A 24,796-nucleotide genomic window follows, 5' to 3' on the forward strand; every position below is an offset into this window, starting at 1 on the left:
CCTCCCTTATTCCTTGCCCCATGGCCCTGTCGGCTGCTCAGGGCATGGGAGTTGGTGACTTCTTCCAGCCCAGCTAGTGTGTCCTCTCTGACTTCCCCATTTGTGACTAGCCAGAGAATACTCTTTGCTTTTCAGTGATTCGCGTGTTTATATCAGGCCCACTCAGATGATACCCATGTTTTAAGGTCAACTAATTTGGGATCATAATATCATCTGCAAAATCCCTTCACAGCAGCCCCTGGATTCATGTTTGAATAAGTAGGAGAAAGTATGTGACACCACGCACCAGGAATCGACCACACCGCTCAAGAACATAGACTCTTGTGTTTCTCAGATAACTATGTATAAAATCTTGGATGTAAAAATAAAGTTGAATGTCGGAAACACAGGCAAGAGAAATCGAACCAGAGAAAGAAATGTATTTAAAGGAGAAGGATCAGAGGATTCTCCCTAGTCAAGGAGGCCAGCAGGAAAAGCAGGAATATTCACAGTTGGGGAAATAAACTGCAGATGACTAACCTTTGGAGCACAATTATCTTTGTTTGTATTGTTGCAAATGTTTTTACTGCATATTTTCATTCGTGATGTTGAATCATTCTGGACACTTGTTTAGAATAAAGGAAGGTGCATTGTGCTAGACTGCAGTGTTCCCAAAAATTCCCTGTGGGAAAGTTGGTGGTGGCAGTGGAATCTAAACAAACCTATTAAAGATGCTTATGTAATAGGACGATGGAAAAACTGCTCGTCTCTGGCACCCTGGACCTATGGCAAAATTATTTCCCCTTAATCAGAGTAAACCTCTGGATGACAAAAGCAATGATTTTAAAGTCCTGATGATTATGATATGGGTTTCATTAAAGCTACTTCTTCCCTTTAATTGTTTTTAAGATCTTAAAAATACAGGGTTTTGTTTCCTTGTTAGCAGACTTTTGTTTTAGAGAATGCTGGAAGCTTTGCTTAAGCTGCTACCACTGCATAACCTGTGAACTAAGCCACACCTGTAGTCTCGTTTCCAGGCATCTGGATGTAACACACAATGACTTCCTTCCCTTTCTTCCGCTTCTGCATTATACATGGAATCTGTGCCAACTAAACACTTTTACTTTCACAACTGAGGAAAAACCATCATCTTAAAATGCTCCTGTCAGTTGGGAAAGAGTGATGCATACAAAGGAACGTATTTCAAGCTTCCCAACCCTATCGAACAGGTGCCAAGGCAAGATTCAGTGACCTTCTCCTGGTTGTCTGCCAAGCCCTGTTTCTGGGAAACTGCCTGCTTGACTTGGAGCCAGTCAGCAGAGCAATGAAGGGATACCCAGAAGGGGTTCTCCCAATGCCTGGCTCCCGGGATCTCAGGCCTCCAGCACACACTGAAATAAAACAGGGGTCAGTAGGGAGGACGGGGATGGGAGAGCAGCTTCTCCCAAGAAATCACAACTGAGATTCCATCAGAAAGTCACTCCTGATGTCACCTTGGTTCACTCCTCACTGAGGTTTTGTTAACATTCGTTGTTATTAGCAATCACTCATTTATTTATTCACTTCACAAACAGAGACTGAGCATTTGCTGCATGCCAAGCATTATTCTAGATTATGGGGAGAACAGTGTGAGTACAAAGTGGATCATTCGGAAATTCATCCCTATTTGCATATTCTCTTACCGAAACTTTACGTAAATGCATGTTTGTTTTAGTATACTTCTTCGGCAATAAAAATTTCTTTTTCAATATATTGTTCTCACTTGTTGAAGAGTAAAGAAAAAGAGAGATAGAAGTTGGTAATAGAAAAGTGGAATATTTATTCAGAGAATCCTTTTAAAAGAGAGGTTGCTCCCACAGGATACCAAGACTCATCAAGTTTCTCAAGCCATAAATCTGGGCATCATCTTTGATCTCTTATCTCAACCCAAATTGAATCAATTATAAAAATCTCATCAGTTATACTTTCACATATCTCTCAAATCTATGCACATCTTTCTGTGCTGACTACAAATGCCGGGTCCAAAACATCTTTACCTGAATTACAATCTAAAATGGCTCCTAAAATTTCCTATCCCCTGAGCAATCCCATGAATAATCCCCAGAACTGGGAATTTAGTGGAATTTACTCCTGTGATTAGATTATGCTACATTGCACAGTTGCAACAAACCTTAAAATAGGGAGATCACCTGGGTGGGCCTGAACTAAACACATGAGCCCTTTAAAAGCAGAGCGTTTTCTCTGGCAGCCGCAGAAGAGAAAATCAGACGTTTGAAGGGACAGATGAATTTGTCATGCCATTGCTGGCTTGAAGATGGAAAGTGCCACATGCTCAATCACTAGATGTTGGGAGACGCCTGGCTCACAGCCAGCAAGGAACAGGGACCTCAGTCCTATGATCAAAAGGAACTGAACTGTGCTAACAAATGTCTTGAAAGTATTTTTTTCCTTAGAGTTTCTCAAAGAAAACTCAGTTCAGCCAACATCTTGATTTAATCTTGCGATACCCTGAGCAGGGAACCAGTCATGCCATACTTAACTTCTTAACTACAGAACTGTGAGTTAATAAGATTCTTGTTTTAAGATTATGACTTTGTGGTTATTTGCCACACAGCCATAAAAAACTATACACAGTAAAGCATGGACCTGCACTTTCTGCTATACACAGTAAAGCATGGACCTGCACTCCAGTGACATCTGTGAGAAAGAAGACTGCTCAGATGTGTGAGAGCCACTGGGACATATGCTTTGTATAAAACTCAAAGCAGGACTGAGACTGAATAACCCTGTAGGTTTAGAAGGGGAGTGGACACTTTGTTTTACACAGCTGATGAGGTTCAGCACTGTTTACTGAACGCTTTTCCCATATCAAGTTCCAAGTCCCTTATCATCGTAGAGGGAGAAAAAGGAACCAAAGGCAGGATCTGGACAAGGAGCAGGATAACAAAGGTGGGAGAGAGAAGTCAAAAGTCAACCATTCTGAATAACAACACCCCCAAAACATCCTCCAAACATGGAGAAGCTGCACAGGGAAATAACACATGAGCATTTTCTTTGCAAGACAGTCTCGCTCTGTCACCCAGACTGGAGTGCATTGGAGCGATCTCAGCCCACCGCAACCTCCACCTCCCAGGTTCAAGCGATTCACCTGCGTCAGCCTCCTGAGTAGCTGAGACTACAGGCACATGCCACTGCGCCCCACTAATCTTTTGTATTTTTGTTAGAGACAGGGTTTCTCCAAGTTAGCCAGGATGGTCTCATCTCCTGACCTCGTGATCCTCCCACCTCAGCCTCCCAAAGTGCTGGGATTACAGGCATGAGTCACTGTGCCTGGCCCACATGAATATTTTCTACCACAAAATGAAGTCAATCTCCATGGGACATCTAAACCCGAATTAGGTCTTGTCACTTCTCTGCTCAGATTCCTGCAGTGGCTCCCCGCTTCCCTCATGGTAAAAGCATAGTCCAGAAAATGGCCCAGTTGGCTCCACAGGCTCAAGTCATTTTTCTGTTCTGCCCTCATCTCCTCCCACTCTCCTGTCTGGTTACTCTGCTTCATCCACCGTTGGCCTCCTTACTTCACTGGAAACATACCAGGCATGTGCCCACATAGGGCCTTAGCACTGGCTGTTCCCTTCACCTGGAACTCTCTGCCTGTAGAGAACTCAATGGTGGACCTCCTCATCTTTCTCAAGTCTTTGCTCACTTGTTGTCTTCTCAGTGAGCTCTCTACCTTGGCAACATCATTTAACACTCCAGTTCCCCTATCCGTGTTGTCCTACTGCTTGTGTTTTTCCTAAAGTATTTATTACATTCTAGTAGATGCTATGCTATGTAATTTACTTAGTTGTTATGTTTATTACACCTTCCCAACTTGAGTGTAGGCTTCTTAAGGGCAAAGATCAGTGTATGTCTTATGTACTGACATATCCCCCATACCTAGAACATTATAAGTGTTCAAAAAAATACTTACTGAATAAGTAAATTAACCTTTTGGGACTACTGAGGAGAAGCTCTTGAATAAGAAAATGATGTCAAAGAAAGTGTATGGTTCAGTACCTATTAATTTTAAATGAATAAATTACCACTGGTGGTCTACCTAGTGTGTTGGCATTAAGTTGTATTTCAGAAATGAAAAATATTTATAGATCTCTTCTAGGTTTACCCCAATGCTCAGTATTAGTCCATTTTCACACAGTATTAGTTCGTTTTCACACTGCTATAAAGAACTTCCCTGAGACTGGGTAATTTAGAAAGGAAAGAGGTTTAATTGACTCACAGTTTCACATGGCTGGGGAGGCCTCAGGAAACTTACAATCATGGCAGAAGGGGAAGGGGAAGCAAGGACCTTCTTCACAAGGCAGCAGGAAAGAGAAGACAGCAAGAGAAGAACTACCAAACACTTATAAAACCATCAGCTCTCGTGAAAACTCACTCACTATTATGAGAACAGTGTGGGGGAAACTGCCCCCATGATCCAGCCGCCTCCCTCCCTTGGCACGTAGGTATTACAGATCCCTCCCTCCACATGTGGGAATTACAATTCAGGATGAGACTTGGGTGGGGACACAGAACCAAACCACATCAACCCCTAGGTCTGTTTTCCTCTTAAATGATCTGAACTTTGACTTTTCTTGCCATAAGGCTTCTAAAACACTTAACCCTCATCATTGTGTTAGTGAGGGAACCACAGTAGCTTTAAGAAGCTAGCAATTGAACCTATGACTAGAAGGCCATGTAGCAAAACCCCTCACAGAGAAAGCCCTGTGGATTTGTGAGGTTTCACAGGGGCAGAAGGGTCTTGCAGCAGATTGAGGTTTTCTTCTCCTAAGTTATTTGGGAGACTTCAGAATCGACTGGAACTTAAGAGGATCATTCTAAAGCTTGATACATAGAAGCTCCTACAGGAGATGAGGAGGGATGCTTACATTAAGCCTTAAAAATACAAATATAAAAAAAAAAAAAACAAGCCAATTTACCATCCAAACAGCAACAGCTAATGTATTCAGGCAAAAGACTTTTTAAAAGACAATTGCATTTTTTATTACATTAAGTGCAATGTAGAGTGGCACCGATTGTCTCCACTCTTTTTATAGCGTATTTTATCTTTTTCTAGTTAAATGTATTCAATGCTTTTTAAAAAGGTTGTTAAAATGTATGTAACATTTTAACCATTTTAGTGTACAGTTCAATGGCATTGAATACATTCACAATGTTGTTCAAGCATCATCATTATCAATTTCCAAAATTTTTTCATCATCCCAAACAAAAATTCTGTACTTATTAATTTTTTTAACATCCTGGAAATGTTGTCTCAGCCATTGTTTTCAGTGATGGCCACCAAATAGACTAACCTCTGGGGGTATAGACTAAAATGGCTAAAAGTCAAGCACATGGTTAAGTGACCTTCACAGTACCCATAAAAAATGTTTGTGAAAATAAAATTACTTTACAAAACAATCCTATTTGTCAATGACTTGTAATATAAAAGCTATATTCTATAGGGAAAGTTTTTTTTGTTTGTTTTTTTGGGTTTTTTTGGTCTGTCTGTTTGTTTGAGATGGAGTCTTGCTCTGTTGCCCAGGCAGGAGTGCAGTAGCATGATCTCGGCTCACCGCAAGCTCTGCCTCCCGGGTTCATGCCATTCTCTTGCCTCAACCTCCCAAGTAGCTGGGACTACAGGTGCCCACCACCATGCCCAGCTAATATATATATATATTTTTTTTTTGTATTTTCATAGAGACGGGGTTTCACCGTGTTAGTGGGAAAGTATTTTTAAAAATCGTTCTGCAACTATGTATGGATCACCTTCCATGTGCCAGGTGCTCTGTAGACAGAACAGTAAACAAAACAGAAAAAACATTCATGTTGCTTGCATTCTAGCAAATAACAATTTCAGATAGGCCCAAGTAATCTGAGGAAAACAAGACAGGATGATAAGAATTGGTTTGTGTCTTATCACTGTTTACATCCTCCACAGTATCTAGCACACAGAATGCATTTGACCCATATGTGCAGATGGGCTCATAAAATGTCTATGGAGTAATGACTCTATGCATGACACTTACTGAGTACCTTGAGGGACATGGAGATTATTCAGATTTGGAGCGTCACTTCAAGCTCCTTGTAAATGATCATAAGAAATCTGATATGCACATTCTAGAGGTAGCTATCTGATAACTTACTTAGCTTTTTCCTTGGCCTAAACCCAGTTTTTATTTAATTTTTCTTTCCCTTACTCTAATTTCCCAGGCCCTTTCCAAAACCTTTGCTCAGCATGGCCTGACAACGTACTTTAGCATCTTCAAAATGTTCAGCAGTAGCAAGAAATCCAAAAGCCTGAATTGTCCAATAAAGGATTCTCCCTTTCTTCCCTTTTCAAAGCTCCCTCCCCCAATAATAACAACAGTCCATCCTCAGGAACAGTTAGAAGTTTGTCAATCAGATAATGTTGGTTCTTGGCACTATCTTTGCATTTAAAAGGGAAAAAATTTAACTGGGGTAGCTTAAGCAGAAAAGTGCAATGAGATTTTTCTATTAGTTTAAATTATTCTAGATAGTAATATTCCTTAGTATACAAATTTAGTAATAGAATAACCTCAAGTTTACAATCTAACATATGTGTTCTATTTATTATAATGCTTCTGATTTTGTAGATCGGTAGTATCAAACAGTGGATAGTGGATCTACTAGCAAATAGTAATTTCACTCTCATACTTTGCTGCGTAAACTGATATCTGCCCTATCAATCTCATGAACCAAATGTCATTTTCTGAAGGAAAAAGGGGTTACTTATAATTATGGTAGTTACAAAATGAAGTATATCTATAACATATTTAAATAAATTGTCTGTAGCTATTTGTAACCATTGATGGTGTTGGGCTAGGCACTTCTGCTTTATCTCCTTGTCTATCAGAAATTATAAAGTTCTATTTGTTCAAGGTGAGGAGAGCGTAGTACAAGAGATATTAAGTGGCTTCCCTTGGGTAAATACCAGATAAAATCATGTAATTACAGAGCCTTCTAACTTCCCAGTATTATCCAAGTGGTATAGTAGACAGTTAGTGTCCTACAATGTCTGTCAAGCCTTGTCACCGAAAAACACTGGAACATTGAGAAAAGCATGTGGACCAGCAAACCTGCCGTAAAACTGATAGTAATGGCACCATTCCTAAGCAGCTTACTTTCTCAGAAAAATAATCAACCTTTTTGATATAATCAAATATGATGCATTTTATCTTTCAATTTAAACAGTGCTAAATAAAAAACAGTGATATTATATTGCAGTGCAAAACAAACTGAGAAAAATTTATATAACTAAACAAGAATCAGAATCTGCTTCCAACATGGTCACAATCATCATTTTCTTCTCATTTATTGTTCTGGGAGGATTCAACCAGGAATAGGCAAGAGACTTTATTAGGACCAGTGTTTAGTCTGTTTCCCCAGGAAGCAGACCTCCAGACAAAGCTTGCATGGAAGCAGCTCACTGGGATAGTGAACACAGAACACACTGAAACTAGGAAGGGAGGAAAGCGGATAGACAGTGCAGGAATTTCCAAGAAACCTTGTCCAGTGCACTCCAGAACTGCCCATTCAGGAGACAAAAGGAGGGAGTTCTAATCTCGCTGCTCTGTCCTGCATTGATCAATGGTTACCTACAGGAGTTAATGCCCTCATGCTTCTAGGTTGCATATGTGTGAGTGGTAGCTAGGTTCCAGGTGTTTGTACTGAGACATCAGAGGTATGCAGAAAGAGCCTGAGGCCAGCCATTGTCCGGTTGCAGCTGCATCAACCTGGTTGAAATCTATGTGGTACCAGTCACATGTGCAGGGGCAGGAGAAAGAGGCAGGGCCAAGAGGATTTCGAAAGGTACACGAGAGGAATCTGAAATATCACCCCCTTGATTTTCATTATTCAAGGTTCTTCATCACTATTTTTCATTGGCTTTTTAAAAAAAATTGTTTTAATTGAAAAAGAATAGTATACATTAATATGTATGGAGTACAATATGATGTTATGATAAGGTAGACATGTGTAATTATTAAAACAGGCTAATTGACATATACATCTACCTTACATACTTATCATTTCTTTGTGATTAGAGCATTTAAAATCTAATCTTTTAGCAATTTTGAAATATACATTATTAACTTTAGTCACCATGCTGTGCAATAGATCACTAAAACTTATCCCATTGGCTTTTAAAGTTTTTTTTAACAAAAGATACACTCGTCATATTCTTTATGCTATATTGATTTATGGATGACCTCACTCACAATAACTAATGACCTGTACTGCTGATTAACCACCTAGAGATCTTTTCATCCCAAATTCTAGTCCTATTTCCCAAGCAATTTTCTGTGCACTAGGGAGCTGGGCCACAGCTATTTTCTGAATGAATTAATTAATAAATAAAATGGATTTTCTGTTATTTATTTGTATTTATTCTCATTGTACAGAGAATTGTATAGATATAGATATATGTACAGAATGAATGCAGAAAAAGTAATACAGTTGCTGCTTACTCACTTTTTTCAATGGCCAGGTGTACTTTGTCTATTTGAGTTTATGTTGGCCAGGTGGGCACGTAATTCAGGGTCAGTGAGTTCAAAAATTGTAAAGGACAAGTAGGAGACAATTCCTCATGGCTGCTAGCCCTATTGATGCTCTTTCAGAATGTGGCCTCTGGCTTCTAGGATTCTGGCCACAGCTCAAGTTGCTACATAAGAAATAAGAAAGGTTCTGTGGAAAACTATGTCCAGTAAAGCCTTGTGGAGCTTTCTTAGAACACTGAGGTAAAGGGAAAGCTTCTAAGGATTATGTATAATGCCGGGCATCCAGTAGGTGCCCTACTCTATTCCATTCACTAAGCATTATTGAGAACCCAGTTTGAACAAGGTATTATGCAAAGAGCTGAGAGGAATGCAAAGATGAACAAGACATAGCCCATGTCCTCAAGACACTAGCATGTAGTACTGTGGTTTTTAAGTTTACCCCACGTATCTTTTGGAGAAACTGATGAAAGCCGTAGACCTATGTTTCAACACATACATGACCCTAAGCATAAATTTTAGCTCGTAATTTTATATTTAGCTCATGATTTTATATGAATTGGAATTTTATAATTCCAATTAGGAATGTATAAAAAATTCAGGAAAAAACTTGTCTATTAATAACTATGGAAAATGTGTAGTGTCATAAATGGTCCAATAGATATGTGAAGGGCCCTGGGAGCAACAAAGGGGAGAAAGTAATCCTACCTGAGGGTATCAGAATGAGCATCCTCAGGGACATGGCATGTGTGTGCTACCTTGAGGGATGGTGATTGTAGGGAACACCTGGTGGAGGGAGCAGGCTGAGTAAAGGCACATACAAGAAAGCCAAGGGAATGTTCTGGAATTTAAGAAATCTGGTGTGGCTAGAGCATAGGACTGTTGCAAGAAGCTGGAGAATAGTGGAAGATGGGACTACAGACTAGTAAACTGAGGTCCAAACATTGATTTTCATGCTTACCCTGTTGGGTTTTACTCAATAGGCGATGGAGAATGGCATGACCAGAGCAGAACCTTACAATATTTCTTAGGATAGATAGAAAGAGACAGAAAGTGGAGGTGAGTAGGAGGCTTGCTTCTAAGTAGAAGGCTTTTACAAGCCTGGATTAGGGCACTGGAATGTAGGGAATGGTAAGACCACATTAAAGATGTGAGGTCTAAAAGCCCTTTATAAAATCACTATCCACAGGAGAAATAAGATACAAGATTTTCTTGCTTCTAAACTGATTAATATTCTGAATAAAGTTAAACACTGGCAATAAGAAATTAGTTATCATTCAGATCTGTCTTTTCATTTACCTTCTCTTATTATTTTTATAATCCTTGGTATAATACTTTGAAAATAATGGGCTTGATAAATGCTTGTTCAATTGAATGTTTTTAGATTTAATTTATAGTTGACAGTTATTGAGTCAACAATTTTTATACCTCATTTTGAATAATGATACTGGTCTACAAACACAATTTAAGGAATACTGAATACCTTTTCCGAATAGGCAATGGATGTACTACCAGGGCCTGTGAAGATTGGCATGATATTCAATTTGATTTTACACCAAAAATATGTTGTAGACCTTTTCATGAAGGTTTATTACATCACCTTAACCAGGAAATTAAAGTGAAACTAAAATGTTATCTCTGTATGATATGATGCTTCTCTGTAAGGATCCTTAGCAAAGAGAATTGCCTTGGAGATAAAAGCATGCTTTCAGAGTCAGAAAGACATTGAGTTTGGAAGCATAAAAATGCTTGGTGAGCTACTCAGCTGTTGTTTGGGTTCACATTTTATAAAGGTATAGCTCATGCTCACTAATGGAAAACAAATCTGAAGACTGTGCCTTTAGTAACATTTTCTTTCTGATTTCAATGTTTGGTTAATGTGGGTGATGTAGCTTCAGTGTAATCACATCAAAATATATCTATTGACCCTGGCAAAGCATACCATTTAACTGAGTCCTTCTTCCCCAAAAGATTTTTAAATACTATTTTCTCATGATAAGAGGCCTGAATAAGGGCATAAAAATAAATTATTTATTTTAGAACTCTTAACAACTAGGTAATTTGCACCTGGCTTTCTTGGCCACAGTGCTCCCAGGAAATTCCTCTGAATCAAAGGAGCATCAGTTTTCTGTTCTTCCTGTCTCTTGTCTAACTCCACTCTTTAAGTTGTGCTCCATAGCAGTGGTGCTCAAACTTTATTGTCTAACAAAATCACCTAAGGAGCTGATTATACCTAGGGATGCCCTGGCCACACTCAAGACCTATGGAATCAGACTCGACAGTTTGAGACCCACTCTTGGCTCTAAAGCACAGCCCTGGTTTCCACCACCATACTTCTCAGCTTCAGATGGGGCTCTGAATTAGCTCACATAGTAGTCTGAAAATGAAATTAAACATTTAACTTTATGAGATTCAAATCTTTAATAAAATATAAAAACAAAGATATTCACTCATTGAAAAATTAAGAGCATTATATACTGGGCAATAGAAACGAAGAGTTATAGACCCTGCTTTCCTCTAAGCCCCAACACAAATTTCTCTGGCTCTATCAAGTCAATAGAAAATCTAAATTCACCATCATCGTTCTTTGCTCTGTGCCATTGTTCACCGAATCCACTTCTTCCTGGAGTATCCTTCCCTCCTTATCTCCATCCATACACTTTCTGCTGTGTTTTAGGAATCAACTTGAGCTTTACCTCCTCTTGCAAATCTTTACATAGTTTCCAGCCCACAGTAGCATTCCTGTATTTTGAGCTCCTGTAGCACTTTTCTTTTTAATCTGCACTATGGATGTGGGCTTTGGATAACAGAGTGTCTGGTGGTGATCTTCAGTTAGGTCATCTGAGTGTGTCTCTCCCCATGAGACTTACAATCTTTTTTATAGTCAGGCTCTCATATTTTGTTAAATCATCAATAACATCAATCACAATGCATTGTAGAGCCTTTAAAATGCTGGTTGGATTTAATTTCTTTGAAACTATTATGGAATCTAGCTGCTTGTTCCATTTCCCAGCTCTGTGTGTAAATGCATATGGCAGTCTTTCTCCATATGTTACAGCCTGCATGTGTGATTGATGCATGGCAACTAGTGATACACTGAAATATTCTTTTTTCTTTTTTTTTGAGACAGAGTCTTGCTCTGTTGCCCAGGCTCCGGTGCAGTGGCGTGATCTAGGCTCACTGCAAGCTCCGCCTCCCGGGTTCACACCATTCTCCTGCCTCAGCCTCCCGAGTAGCTGGGACTATAGGCGCCCGCCACCACACTGGCTAATTTTTGTATTTTTAGTAGAGACGAAGTTTCACCATGTTAGCCAGGATGGTCTTGATCTCCTGACCTCGGGATCTGCCCTCCTTGGCCTCCCAAAGTGCTGGGATTACAGGCGTGAGCCATCGCTCCCGGCCCCTGAAATATTTAATTTGAAATTGTACTAAACTAGTAATCACTGTGATACAGTCTCTCATGGATTTATAACATCATTTCATCCGTTAAAGGGAAAACAGACTTCAAGTTATAGAAGAAAGTTCATATTAAGGGACAAATATCTTTATAACTGACAGAGTGAGGCAAAGAATTGAAAGAATTTTTGTGGGTGGAAAATGTTTATAATTCTATCTGAATATGACAGTAAATTTTAATGCCTCTCTGTTTGCTCTCAAAAATAATGCCTAAAATTTATATAGTACTTTATATTTTACTGTTTTGCCATGTACATATTCATTGTTCCTCAGAACACTATCAGAAAGGATGTTATTATTCCCATTGTACAAATGAAGAAACACGTGAATCCCAGTCTATCTCTCAGTTCATGTTTCTCTATAAGAGAAAATAAATAATATGTATATATAAATATCAAATCCCATTGTATACCTTTGAATATGTACAATTTTTATAGGCCAGTTGAACATTTTGAAATCTAAAAGGAGAGAAAATAGATTATTATTCCATGCTCAATGCACTTATTTAACATCTCTATCGCCTCCCTCTCCAACACACATATAAGTTCTGTGTGATCAGGGTCCTGCCTGTCTTGTACACTCCAATTCTAGAAGCCAGAACAGCACTGCAACACAATAAGGACTGGATACTTATTGTATGAGAGAAGTTACAAGACTAAGATGGAAGGCTATAAAATACGCCAGTGAGCGGCTTAGGGTAATGAGTCTGAGGAACCTAGTGTCACTCCTGACATTCTCAAGGGGCTGAGTTCCTCTCCCCACCTCCTCACACCCCAGTTCTGTGAAGCCTGGCCCACATATGAGCTCCTTAAAAGCATTTTTACTTAAAGTCTACTTGGTGCTTAGAATACTGAATGAAACTTTGCATTTGAGAGTTGTCGTAGGAACAAGACAATGCTTGTATGCGTGTTCATCTGTTCGTTCTAAGGACGTCGGAACTTTGTTGGCTAGCTAAAAGAATGAATCTCCATAATTAACTTTTCCACAAGCTAGCAAACGTATTTTAAGAATCTGCTGTATGAAAGAACACAAATTGGCACTTCAAACCCTCTGTGTAAACTAATCAGAAATATTACCTCAACTTTGTTATTGTACTCTGAAGAGCGTAGTTGCAATGGAAAATTCATGCTGGGAATATTGCACTGAAGGTCAGGAAATTTATATCTAGGGAGGGGAGAACTGGATGCATTTTCAGGAGAAACAATTTATCTTTGTTGCTATGGGGATTCCTGCATATACCTGCATATCTGAAAGAGGGGAAAACAAGTCATAACAGAAACCTCAGACACCAGTCGCCCTCACTTTAAGCACTGAAGGCAGGGTAGAGATTGAGGGAGCATGTGCACGGATGCACACACACACACACGCACAAACACAACACTGTCTACACGCAAGAGGATATATGTATTCCCAATAACAGATCAACAGATTATATCCAATTCCCAGCATACCTACAATTTCCTTTTCTCCTAACTAAAGCATATCATAATGCAATGAGTGACCTTCTTATGGATGTAAGCCTCAAACCCCTCTAAAATAATATATAATACATAATTATACAAATCACTCTTAAACTGCATAAATTAATTGATGGGAATCAGCTTCTTGCAATACACCTCACAACCTATGAAGACATATCGGGCTGTCTTGATGCCAAAGGACTGAGAACTACTGACTTCAAGAAGTGCTTCTTATACTTAAATGTGAATACAAACTGCCTAGATATGTTGCTAAAATGCCGATTATGATTCTCTAGGTCTTTGTGGGAGCCTAAGATGCAGCATTTCTAAATAGCCTGTGCTTTGTTACTACAAATGTGGTGTTGGACCAGCAGTATCACCAGGAATCCATTTTACAACCTTGTAGGTGATTCCATTCTGCAGCCACAGTTGAGAACACTATTCCATAATGACTAAAGCTAAGTCACTATAAGATAATTGTCTACTGACCTTTCTCTCAGCTACAAGCTCTTTGAAAACCTTCTAAAAGTTTATAATCAGTGGTTGTCAGAATCACCCAGAGAGTTTTGTCAAAACCCTTTTCCACTCTCTTATATTTTGGAATCAGGAGGTGGTAGAGTCTGGGTTTGAGAATTTTGAGATCACCAAATGCTTTAGAAAAAGAATATCATGCTTAGATTCAGAGACTTGGACCCAGCCTCAGGGGTTCAAGAAAGGCTGGCCCTGGACTAAATCATAAAATAGACTAAATCTTGAAGTTGTCTTTTTGATATTTTTCTCCCCCATATTTTATCCAACTTATATGATTCTACTATTTCTAATAAAATTTATGACATCAGCCCTCTCTATCTAGGTATAACTAGGTTTGTCATTTTAGCACTTTTCCCAAGGACGCTTGGATTTAAGTCATCTCTGTGAATGAAGGACTTCATCCCCATTAAAATAGCACAAGATGTCAGAAAACACATTAAAAATATCTCTTGAGATCGACAAACTCTCCTTTACCCATCTGCAATTCTCCCCCCAAACACCCAAACCTAGCCCTTTTCTACCTGAGATTGCCTGGATTTATAGAAAACCATTGAAGCTTTGTCTATTTCCATTTATGTATATAAAGACAAACTCTTAGGTCTTAATAATTACTGCCTGAAATCAACACTAATGTCGTTACTTTTAAGATTCCACAAAGAACTAAATATTAGGTTAAGAATGCATTTTCTCTATTCTCGATGTGGTTATTGTTAACTAAGGAATTTCATTATGTAAAATGTTGCCTTTCCTATATATTAATGTAAAATATACGCAATTGTATAGATGAGGGAATTCCTCCTATTTCCCGTGCCTAGTAACAGGTGCTCTATTATGGACGACTGAAGTTTGATAGCTATTTAGTAAAATATGAACAGTGCCATCTAGTGGTTCATAATCATTATTGCACAACCTAAATATCTAAAATGATTTAAGGAGCACGACAGTAAGCAACATATTTATACAACTGTCAGACTTTTAAAACAGAGTTCTTAATAACTTCCTAATGAATCTCAACTTAGCATTTCTCAGTGTCCCTATTTAAATAAACAAAAGGCCTATGATACTTAAATTTCTCTATAACTAATGTATACTGAATGCTTATTATACGATGCTTATTATAAGCACTATGTGCAGTGCTTTATGTGAAGTATCTCATTTGACCCCCCAAAACAACCATGTAGTGGAGAAAATAGTATTGTCCTCATTTTACAGGTGAGGAAACTGAAACCTAAGGAAGTTAAGTGACTTGCCCAAGGTCATAGGGACAGTCAGTAGGGGAATTCAGCCACTGCCCCGGTTCCCGCACCTTCTGCACTATGATTACACCTCCCAAGGTAGTCGCCAATGAAATAAAGTTGCCATGAAACCTTTATGAAAGATAGCCTCCTCACCAGGTTTCTAATGACCCGATATGGTGAAATCAACTTAAACTCTGCTAACTCAAAATTTACGACAACTAAACTGAATTAAGTGTCTGCTTTTGCGGCTGCAATGCACTTTGTGATTCTTTTACTTCACCCACATAATACGTCATCAAGATTATGGGTTGATTAAATTATTGAAATTGGGATACTTGGCTAAAATTTAGTTTTGGACTCACAGATCTTATAAATTAATAATAGAATAGTATGGCTTTAGATCGGAGTGTATTTAGTTAACACAAATAGCTCATTTCTTGAGCACATATTATGTGAATACATGTTCTCTTTTAATCTCAGTATAACTGCCTCTGGATGGCATTCATTTCCTCATTTATAAAAGAATACAATATATAAACAAAATATTATTACATTTTATTTTTATTAATAAAATTTGCCCAGTTTTGCAGTTATTTCTGGAGCCAGGAATGAAACCTTAATCTTTGTGGCTGCAAAATCTGAATTCTTTCCACTATGCCACCGCTGGAAAATATGGGTACAGTGTGCATGACTACAGTATTTTCTGCATAGTACCACCTTGTATACAAAAATACTGCCATCCCTTATTGGAACTAAAACAATATGCTCCAACTACTTCCCACTGTGTGTCTGTCCGTCTCCACTCCTTTCTTACCTTAAAGTCAGAAATGACATTTTTAAGCTGCATTCCTTATCATGTCGCTGTCCTACTTAAAACCCATGGCTTCATACTCAGCATAAAGAGCCACATCCTTATCACAGTTATGGTGCTCCTGCAACCTGATCTTGTTCTCCTGGCCCCATCATGACCATATCATAATCCCATTTTATACCTAGCATACTATATGTCACAGTATGTCACCATTTCTGATCATCCTTTTGTGTGATTGAGTCATGTCTGTATTCCCCCCAGACTGTTAGCTCCCATAGGCAGGAACCACATCTGTATTGTTTGTATTGAGTCCTCACGATCTACCATAGTGTTTGCACATAATTATGAAAACTAGTTTTACTTAAATCATTTTTTAATTATCTATTCTCACAGTTAGCCAGAATTATTTTATTTTTAATGAAATATTTTTCTTTTACGTTTCCTTATATTAGGACCTTGAATATGTAAGCACGTAAATGCAGCATATTTATGTTTAATAACTTTTGTATGATTTCTAGTATTTGTTCATAATAATAAAGTTATTATCTCCTACATGACATGCCCTATTCCAAGTTTTTACAGGCATTATTTTATTCAGTTCTCATAGTAATCATCTGAAAGTAGATGCTATTTTCTAACATGAAGCTTCAGAGAAGTTAAGTAATTAGACTGACGGGATACCTAGGATTCAAACCAGTGTGTCTATGATTCTTCATGACTATGCCTTATTGCTTTTTAGAAAGCAAATGCATCCTTAGAAAACCCTGTTTCACTGTTGAGTCATTTCTTTGTCATTCTGTCAATTAGTCAAAAGACATTTACCAAGTTCCTATGTGTAAGGATGTGTAAGGCAGTGTGAGGGGCACTAGGGGTGTGGACAGTTATCACAATAGACACAGTCTCGTCCTGTGCCACATGCAACATAGAACGGGAAACAGACAGCCTGTTGGTCCACCCAAGAGTGCGCACTACATGCTGTGATGGGGAAGGACAGAGCTCTAAGGTGGTGCATGTGAAGGGTATAAAACCTGGAGACAGGTTTCTGATCCAGCCCAGAAAGATATCCTTGAGGAAGTGATGTTGACAGATATCCTTGAGGAAGTGATGTTGACACCAAGGTAGAGTAGATGAGATGTAGATGACAATACACAGGGGCTAGATGAAAAAAGAAAAGAAAGAAAAAAAAACTGCAATCCTTGTTTAGATTTCAAATTAATGGGAAGTTATTAAACGACTTTAAGCAGCATACAATTTTTTTTGTTGTTTTGTTTTGTTTTTGTTTTTTTTGTGATAGAGTCTCGCTCTGTCACCCAGGCTGGAGTGCAGTGGCACAATCTTGGCTCACTGCAAGCTCCGCCTCCCGAGTTCACGCCATTCTCCAAGCAGCATACGATTTTAAGCAGCATACAAGTGACATGTCAAATTACAGTTTAGAAATCACACACTGGTATGTGATGTTCCCCTTCCCGAGTATAATAATAAAAAAAAAAAAAAAAGAAAGAAATCACACTCTGGCTGCAGTGAGTAGAAAGGGAGTACAGAAAGAATGAAGAACTGACTCAGCCAACCAGTAAGCATGATAGCATTGGGTAATGAAATTGGGTGGTGGCAATAAAGGCTCATGGAAATGGCAGGATTACAGTGATGTTTAGGAGATATACAGTCCATAGGACTTGGTCATTGATAGAAGCCAGAAATTAAATCTCCCTGGAGGGAGAATAGGGAGCGGGAGGATGGTGGCATTCACCAAGGAAGGGAATCCCAGGGCCGGCAAGGGGAGAGATGAGTACAGGCTGCTCACACTGAGGCTGAAGTACCTAAAGAACCCTTATGTGGGCATGCATATGTGGGAAACTTTATGTAGGCCACTCCTGCGGTCACTCCCATGGGCCTGGATAATTCCACCCCTGGGAATTCTAAAAGGGTTTCCTGTTCCTTACAATGGCTCATCGAGAGAAACTTAAGCATCCAGATTCCCTTCCTCTACCAGTAGCCATTTAGCTTTCTTAACATATACCCATCTCCCTCCCATGCTCAAGTTCCCAGTCCATGCTCCTCTTCCCAGATGCCTGTTCCCCAGATGCCTCTCCCCAGATGATCCACAACCAGGAACTGGGTGAGAATGGGTCACAGGGACCAAGCAGGATGACAGGCTGGATGTCATCAGCACTGCTGTCTTTGCATCCTGCACCCAGACACATCCTGATGACTAGATTCAGAAAATTCACAGCTCAAATCTATAGGGAGTAATTAGAGGAATCCCAGCTCTTTCCCACTAGAATTTTAATTAATTAATTTTGTTTATGAATGCCATTTCCCTGGGAGTGTTTTGCTTGCTAGATTGAGGAGTTGGATAAATAACACCAAGAAATACAAATAACTTCCTTGTTGATTAATTCTTGATACAGAGAAGGTTGCAAATTTGAAATCACTTAAATCTGAATTTTTCCAAAGCTAATAAATATTTAAGTATTTTAGTTGGTATGTGATTTGTACTTATCTGCTCCAAATCAGAGATATATTGCAGTATATTTTTCTTTTGACATGACTCACATTATTCACTTGTTCATCTATAATGCATTGTCTGCTAGGTACCAGGAACTACCACTTTTTACTCTATGCATTTTTCCCTTTTAGGAATGCCAGCCCTATTTTATAGATGAAGGAAGTGAGACTCTAAGTCTTAGAGGCTAAGAGGTCATGCATTTGTCATAGAAGAGCCAGATTTGCAACCTAGGTCTTTGGACTCCAAGTCCAGTGCTCCTTGAGTGCAGGTATCTTCCCTTCATAACATAAAAGATTATTTTGAGTAATTGTTAAAAGTAACAGCAAAAATACAAGTAAAGGACACAGTAACGGTTCTATGTAACCTGTTTTTTGTTTTGTTTTGTTTTTTTAGTTCAGGGATTTGCATAATCCACTTATCTCTTAGATCTCAATATGCACACAAAGTTAGTTATGAGAGCCACACTTTAGGATTTTTTTCATCATGCCTATTTTAAAATCAGAATGTCTGCACAGGTTGCTGTTTCTCTTAGGGTCCTGTGATTAGAGATCCTGCAATTAAACGTAGCCTGGGAAAAGGATCTGACTTCAAAAGACTGTTGGCTAGTTGGCCCATTTGTTATTATAATGGAAGAAATTGGTGCTAAGGTTCTCTTATACCAAAAGTCAGAAACCATAGATCTGTTCTGAAAAGCAAACGTAAAGAGAAAAGCCAAGAAAACAGTCACATAGCTCAATTCATAGTAGAAGCTGATGCTAGTTTTGCTTATTAGGTGTAGAGCCAGGAGTGAGCAATGAGGTAGAAGACAGAAAATAGGGAGCTGTTAGTGAAAAAGTATATATACAGTCCATATTTCTCAAGAACGGAAACTAATTGTTCTATTTCATTGAGAATAAACAAAATATTTATTTGCAAATGCAAAAGCGTAATGAAAAGTCAACCTGAAATGGTGAAGATGTGGATAAACTGGAACTCTTGTATACTGCTGATGGGAATGTAAGATGGTTCAACTACTTTTGGAAGATGCCTTCGAACTCTCTTTAAAAATTAAACTTACACCGACCGTGAAACCCAGCCTTTTCATTTCTAAGTATTTACTTAAATTTTTAATGATTTTAATATTTTAAATCCCTCATTATCTAAGAGAAATGGAAGTCATGTATCTATACAAAGACTTGCACATGATTGTTCATAGCAACTTTATTCATAAACAAAAACTGAAAAATGACCCAAATGTTCATCAACAAGTGAATTGATAACCAAATTTTGATATATCCATATAATGGAATACTACTCAGCAATAAAAAGAGGAAACTATTGGCACTTTCAGCAATACATGTATGAATTTCAAAATAGTTAACACTAAGTCAAAGAATCCAGCCCCCAAAAAAGAGTGTTTACTATATAATGACAGTTATTAAGAATTGAAATTTGCAACAGAAAGCAAATCAGTGGTTGCCTGGGACAGGGAACGAGGATAGATTACAGAGGAGCATGAGAAAACTTTTGAGGGTGAGGACATGTTCTTTATCTTGGTTGTGGTCATAGTTTCTGGGATCTCATAACAAGACCTCAGGTCAAATAGGGAAGAAAATAGAAACCGTTTTCCGGACTACCCTAGTGAAAGTAACCGTGACTTAAATCAGTTGGTAATAATGTAGCCAAGAAGCTTCTTGTTCTTGACTAGCCTAGTTCAGTGATCTGTGACTTAGTTCTGCTGCTGGGGCAGTGTGTACAGAACTTTTCCTTTTTACCTTGTCTTCCTGCCTACCTTAACTTTCTTTTTTTTTCTTATTTCCAAAAGCATACTGCTAAAAAACACATAAATAAATGAAAACATTTTAAATACTCAAATGTGATTTGGACATCCTTTGAAACACTAGAATTTCAGTGTTGGTCTTTTCTTTTTGAGGGGGCAGGGTGTGCAATGGAGAAATAACTTTTACACCGATAGACTTGGATCTGAATGCCAGTTTTGCCATTGACTCCTCTTCTACCTTTGCATTTGTCAGTTCAGCTTCCAGATCCTCAGTTCTCTTACTTGTAACATAGGGATAATAGCTGTATTTCAAGGGTGACTGTGAAGATTGGAAATAACTATTGTGGTGGTCAGTAAATCATTTGCTTGCTATTATATAATGCACATCAAGTCTTAGAGATAATGCACAGCCTATGTTCATTTACTTATGTTGACCCCCTACAACAGCTGCACACATGTGAGATACCTAGAAAAAAACAGGACAGAGGGACAAGTAAACTAATGTATTTGCCTTCCATGACTCTGGGCTGATGTGTTAACTCTGCTTTAATTGTAGTGCACCTGGTGGACATATGGAATGTCATAGAAGCGTTGCGGGAAAATGCTCTGAACAACCTGGACCCAAACATTGAACTCAATGTGTCCCGCTTAGAGGCTGTGCTCTCCACCATTTTTTACCAGCTCAACAAACGGATGCCAACCACTCACCAAATCCATGTGGAGCAGTCCATCAGCCTCCTCCTTAACTTCCTGCTTGCAGCGTTCGATCCGTAAGCACCGTCTGAATGTCTGTTCCTCTCTGCATGTTTGGCTTCCACTTCCTCTCTTACTTGGTCTTTTTCCCAAATAATTTTCTATCTCTCTCTTTTTTTTTAACTCTCTTTTTTCTTACAGTGGATGCTTATGTCAGTAAAGCCTCCATGTGTTTAATATAAATTTGAAATGCTGTGAAAAAGACTAGAAGAGTAAAATGGTGCCAGAGGAACTTGAGGACAGTTGTATTTTATGTACTGACCTTTAGTTAACTCATCCCCTGCTTCCTGGAAGCTGTGGATGCTGGAGAGGATTGCCTGTGGAGCGATTTAATGAAGCGGGAAGTGGGAGGATGTTTTTAACTCTCTTCTTTGCAAATTGTTTCAGACAATGTTTCTGAGGTGTCCTAACAAGGCCCTACAGCAAACAAGAAAGAAATTGAAAAGGGTTTCTTAACTATCCCAGTCAAAGTAACTATGACTTGCGTTAAATGAACTGGTCAATTTAAGTGTTTCAATCATAAAATAATGGGATGCTGTCCACAGACCACAACTGAAGCTCAGCTTCATTTTTGTATAATTTGCCCTTTTAGAATCAGAGAATTTCAGGGCTGCCTGAGACTGTTCGTCCAAATACCTCATTTTACAGATGAAGGAATTGAAGCACAAAGAAATTGTCACTTGTTTGGTGTCTCGCAGCATGTTAGTGGCCGAGTGGGGACTTAGGTGTTCAACAAAGGTTTCTTTAGCAAGGTATATGTGGATTACCCTGAATTACGTTCTCAGCCTACAATTTCAAGAGGGCTTTTTGCCAGTAGCCTCCAACCTGGACTTAGTACCACCCCATCCACTTCCACTGCTTGTTTTGAATATTAAAAAGGAAAATTGCTAACCTGACCTTTCAGCAATCGCATTTTAAGATTCTCAGAAGGTGTTACTTAGTCTCATTTTCTGGCCAATGCTTGGAAGTATTTATCCCCGCAGTGGAGATGTTCCAGCCAGGCTCATGTTATTTTGCAATTCACAAAAGCTACCAGCTGTCACTTTGCAACTTACAGTGTTAACAGAATCGTTCCTGCTCAGTTTTTCCAATGTGCATTATTGTGTTCGTGATGTTTATATTTTGAGAAATTCCTCAGTTAAAATCAGCAATTTTACAACTAGCATTCCAGGTTGGTAGATTCTTTGCGTTGGCTGTGCACACTTCAGAAAGAGATGTACTGCTCTGGCTTAATCACTATGGTAACTGGATGGTGAGGCAGGTAAAGAGGACTGTGGTTCCACACGACAGGCAGCAGAAGCAGCAGAATGGAACCTGGCCATGGCATTTCTGTAGTGGCATTTCTAACCTGGCCCTGTGACAAGAGTGTGACAGCTTTCAGATTTGCCCCTAAAGATGTCAGGGGAATTATTTGTTAGAAATGTAACAATGGAAACTGCAAAAAGAGAAATATAATATCTCACTAAATCCTGGAGTATTGCTAGAGAACTCATAAAGAATCAAAGCCGAAGAATCATTTGCACCCACTCCACAAATATAGACCAGAAACCAGACTAACAATAAGGAAGGGGGTATTTTGTGAAATATATAGGATTCACACTAATATAGTTAGATTTTTCACTTTTGGTCAGAAATACTGGCTAGATCACTTCTAAATACAGATCTACGAATGGTGTCTAAATAGCTGCTGAAAATATAGCTGAATCATTTCAAGACTGATGAAAAGCTAAGTTTGACATCTATCCCAAGGTCAGGAACAATTCACAAAAAAAGTTCAAAAGAAATATTTATGTGGTGCCTATTCTTCTTACATATAGGAAGCCTCCTGATGTATACTTTCAATAATCTCATTGTAGTAGATTTATAAACTCATCCACATAGACAAATTTCACTGCAAAGATTTATAAACATATCCATGTAGAGATCCTACTCTGCAGACACTTCTGCGTTTACTCCTTTAGCATAGCAAGTGAGCATAGGCAGTTCTACTGACACTCAAATTTTCCATCTGATGGCATGGAATTTTGGATGTGAGATGTAAGCCATCAGGAAGTACCGCTAACTGGATATATAACTTAGAAGTGAACATAAGAAGATAAACCTAAGAATAAAATAAATGTTCAAATTCTATTTCTTATAATAGTGAACTCCTATTTATCCAAATGAGACCCAGCGTGGAAATCTGATGCCACTTCCTACCACCTGTCCCACGACAGAGTCCAAGTGTTTAAGGGAACCGTCTGTATTTTGGCAGGCATGAATGATCCTGATACTAGTAAAATAAAGATGTGCTGTTGCTATTACAGAATCACTGAGACATTTAAGGGATTTTCTCCCATTTGCCATATTTTTAATTGACCTATAAATAAACAGGGAAAAAATCCAAAATAAAAATTAGAGATGCCTTAAGAACCTAGACTCTGAAGAAATAATACTAAAGATAAATAAATAAAAAGGAAAGGCAGTATAGTGATTTAAACTCATGAAGAGTAAGAACTTGGATTCAAAGAAACCTGGTCATTTTGGGGGGAAGGGGGTGGTACCTTAAGATTCTCTAGACTCCCAGGCAGTTGAACTCTGTGAAGAAAGTGGTAACCTGAGATGAGGATTGATGCCTCCTTTACTGGGATGTACTTCTGAGAATCAGACTTACCTTCCCACAGCCATAGCTCCCCAAGTATAACATTCCCTCTCCCACCAAAAAAAAAGTCTGGATCTCAATTTTCATACCAGGATGCTCACTGCAGACTGTAATCAGTTTCCTGGTTACAAGGTTTCTCTCTGCTCGTCGGCAAGTCAGCCTCTCAGAAGCTATAACTACATCTGTAGATGATTTGTACAATGTTGGGGGTGGGCAGTGAACCCCAATGTTTTATGCTCCTTCTTGCCATTCTGTCCCTGAAGACACAGTTCCTTGAGTCAGAAGATTTTTGTTCTTTGTGACATTCCTTTTAAAAATGGCTGTATTCCTAGGAGGGGGTCACCCAGAGAGCAGTTACCAACCAAGTTCTAAGCAAATCTCTCCACGGCCAGATGTTATTTTTTTAAGGTGTCTAGGGGAATGGATGAGTGGGCCTGAGAAGGATGGGAAAAGAGATATCAGAAATAAGACCAGGGGCTGAGAGGGAAGAACATATGTGAGGGAGCAGCCAGAGTTTGAGCCAGTCTCTTCCTCTTGTCCCTTTCCTCCAATCACCCCAGGAACTGGCCTCCCACCTCCCCTTCTTTGCTGCCAGGAGCCTTCCACTCCTCCATCTCCTCCAGAATCCCCCCAGCAAACTGGCAGCAGCTTCTTCTGTCACCTCTTGTCCATATTCTGTTGAGGAGTGGGAAATCTCTTTGAAGTCTTCAAAGGAACTTTAACATTGTTCTTATTATTTTGTAGGAAATAGAGAATAACTCAAAAGAAAGTTAGAAGATGAAAATAATTCTTAAAAGTCTATAATGTGCAGCCTTTTTGAGAGGTGCAGTCACAAACTCTGAGGCTCTGTGGAGCCCTTCGCCTGCCATGGCCAAGTTGATCACCTTTCCACAGGTCTGCCTCTCCTTGCACCTGATTCTCTATTGTCTTATAGTGCATGTCTGACTGTTTATATGACTGCCTCCCACAGACTTCTTTAGGAAAGGACCATATTTTATTCTACTTCTAATGAACAACACCTGAGACCATAGCCAACACAAGAATGAATCAATGAATGAAAATCCAAGGTTGATCTTTCTTAGCTCTTGTCATACTAATTTATTTTAA

The 24,796-nt window shown here is 38.9% G+C and overlaps 1 protein-coding gene across 10 annotated transcripts in view; it reads left to right on the forward strand.

The window, feature by feature from the left end:
- Positions 1–24,796, forward strand: part of DTNA (dystrobrevin, alpha) — a 396,613-nt gene that overhangs the window by 278,097 nt on the left and 93,720 nt on the right. For all 10 annotated transcript variants that reach the window (XM_011974402.1, XM_011974405.1, XM_011974411.1 and 7 more), the window contains one exon: positions 20,852–21,065. In XM_011974402.1, the coding sequence (XP_011829792.1) occupies positions 20,852–21,065 (214 nt within the window). The remainder of the gene's footprint in view (positions 1–20,851; positions 21,066–24,796) is intronic.

This window comes from Mandrillus leucophaeus, unplaced genomic scaffold (genome assembly GCF_000951045.1).
Source record: "Mandrillus leucophaeus isolate KB7577 unplaced genomic scaffold, Mleu.le_1.0 Scaffold145, whole genome shotgun sequence".
NCBI classification, from domain to species: Eukaryota; Metazoa; Chordata; class Mammalia; order Primates; family Cercopithecidae; genus Mandrillus; species Mandrillus leucophaeus.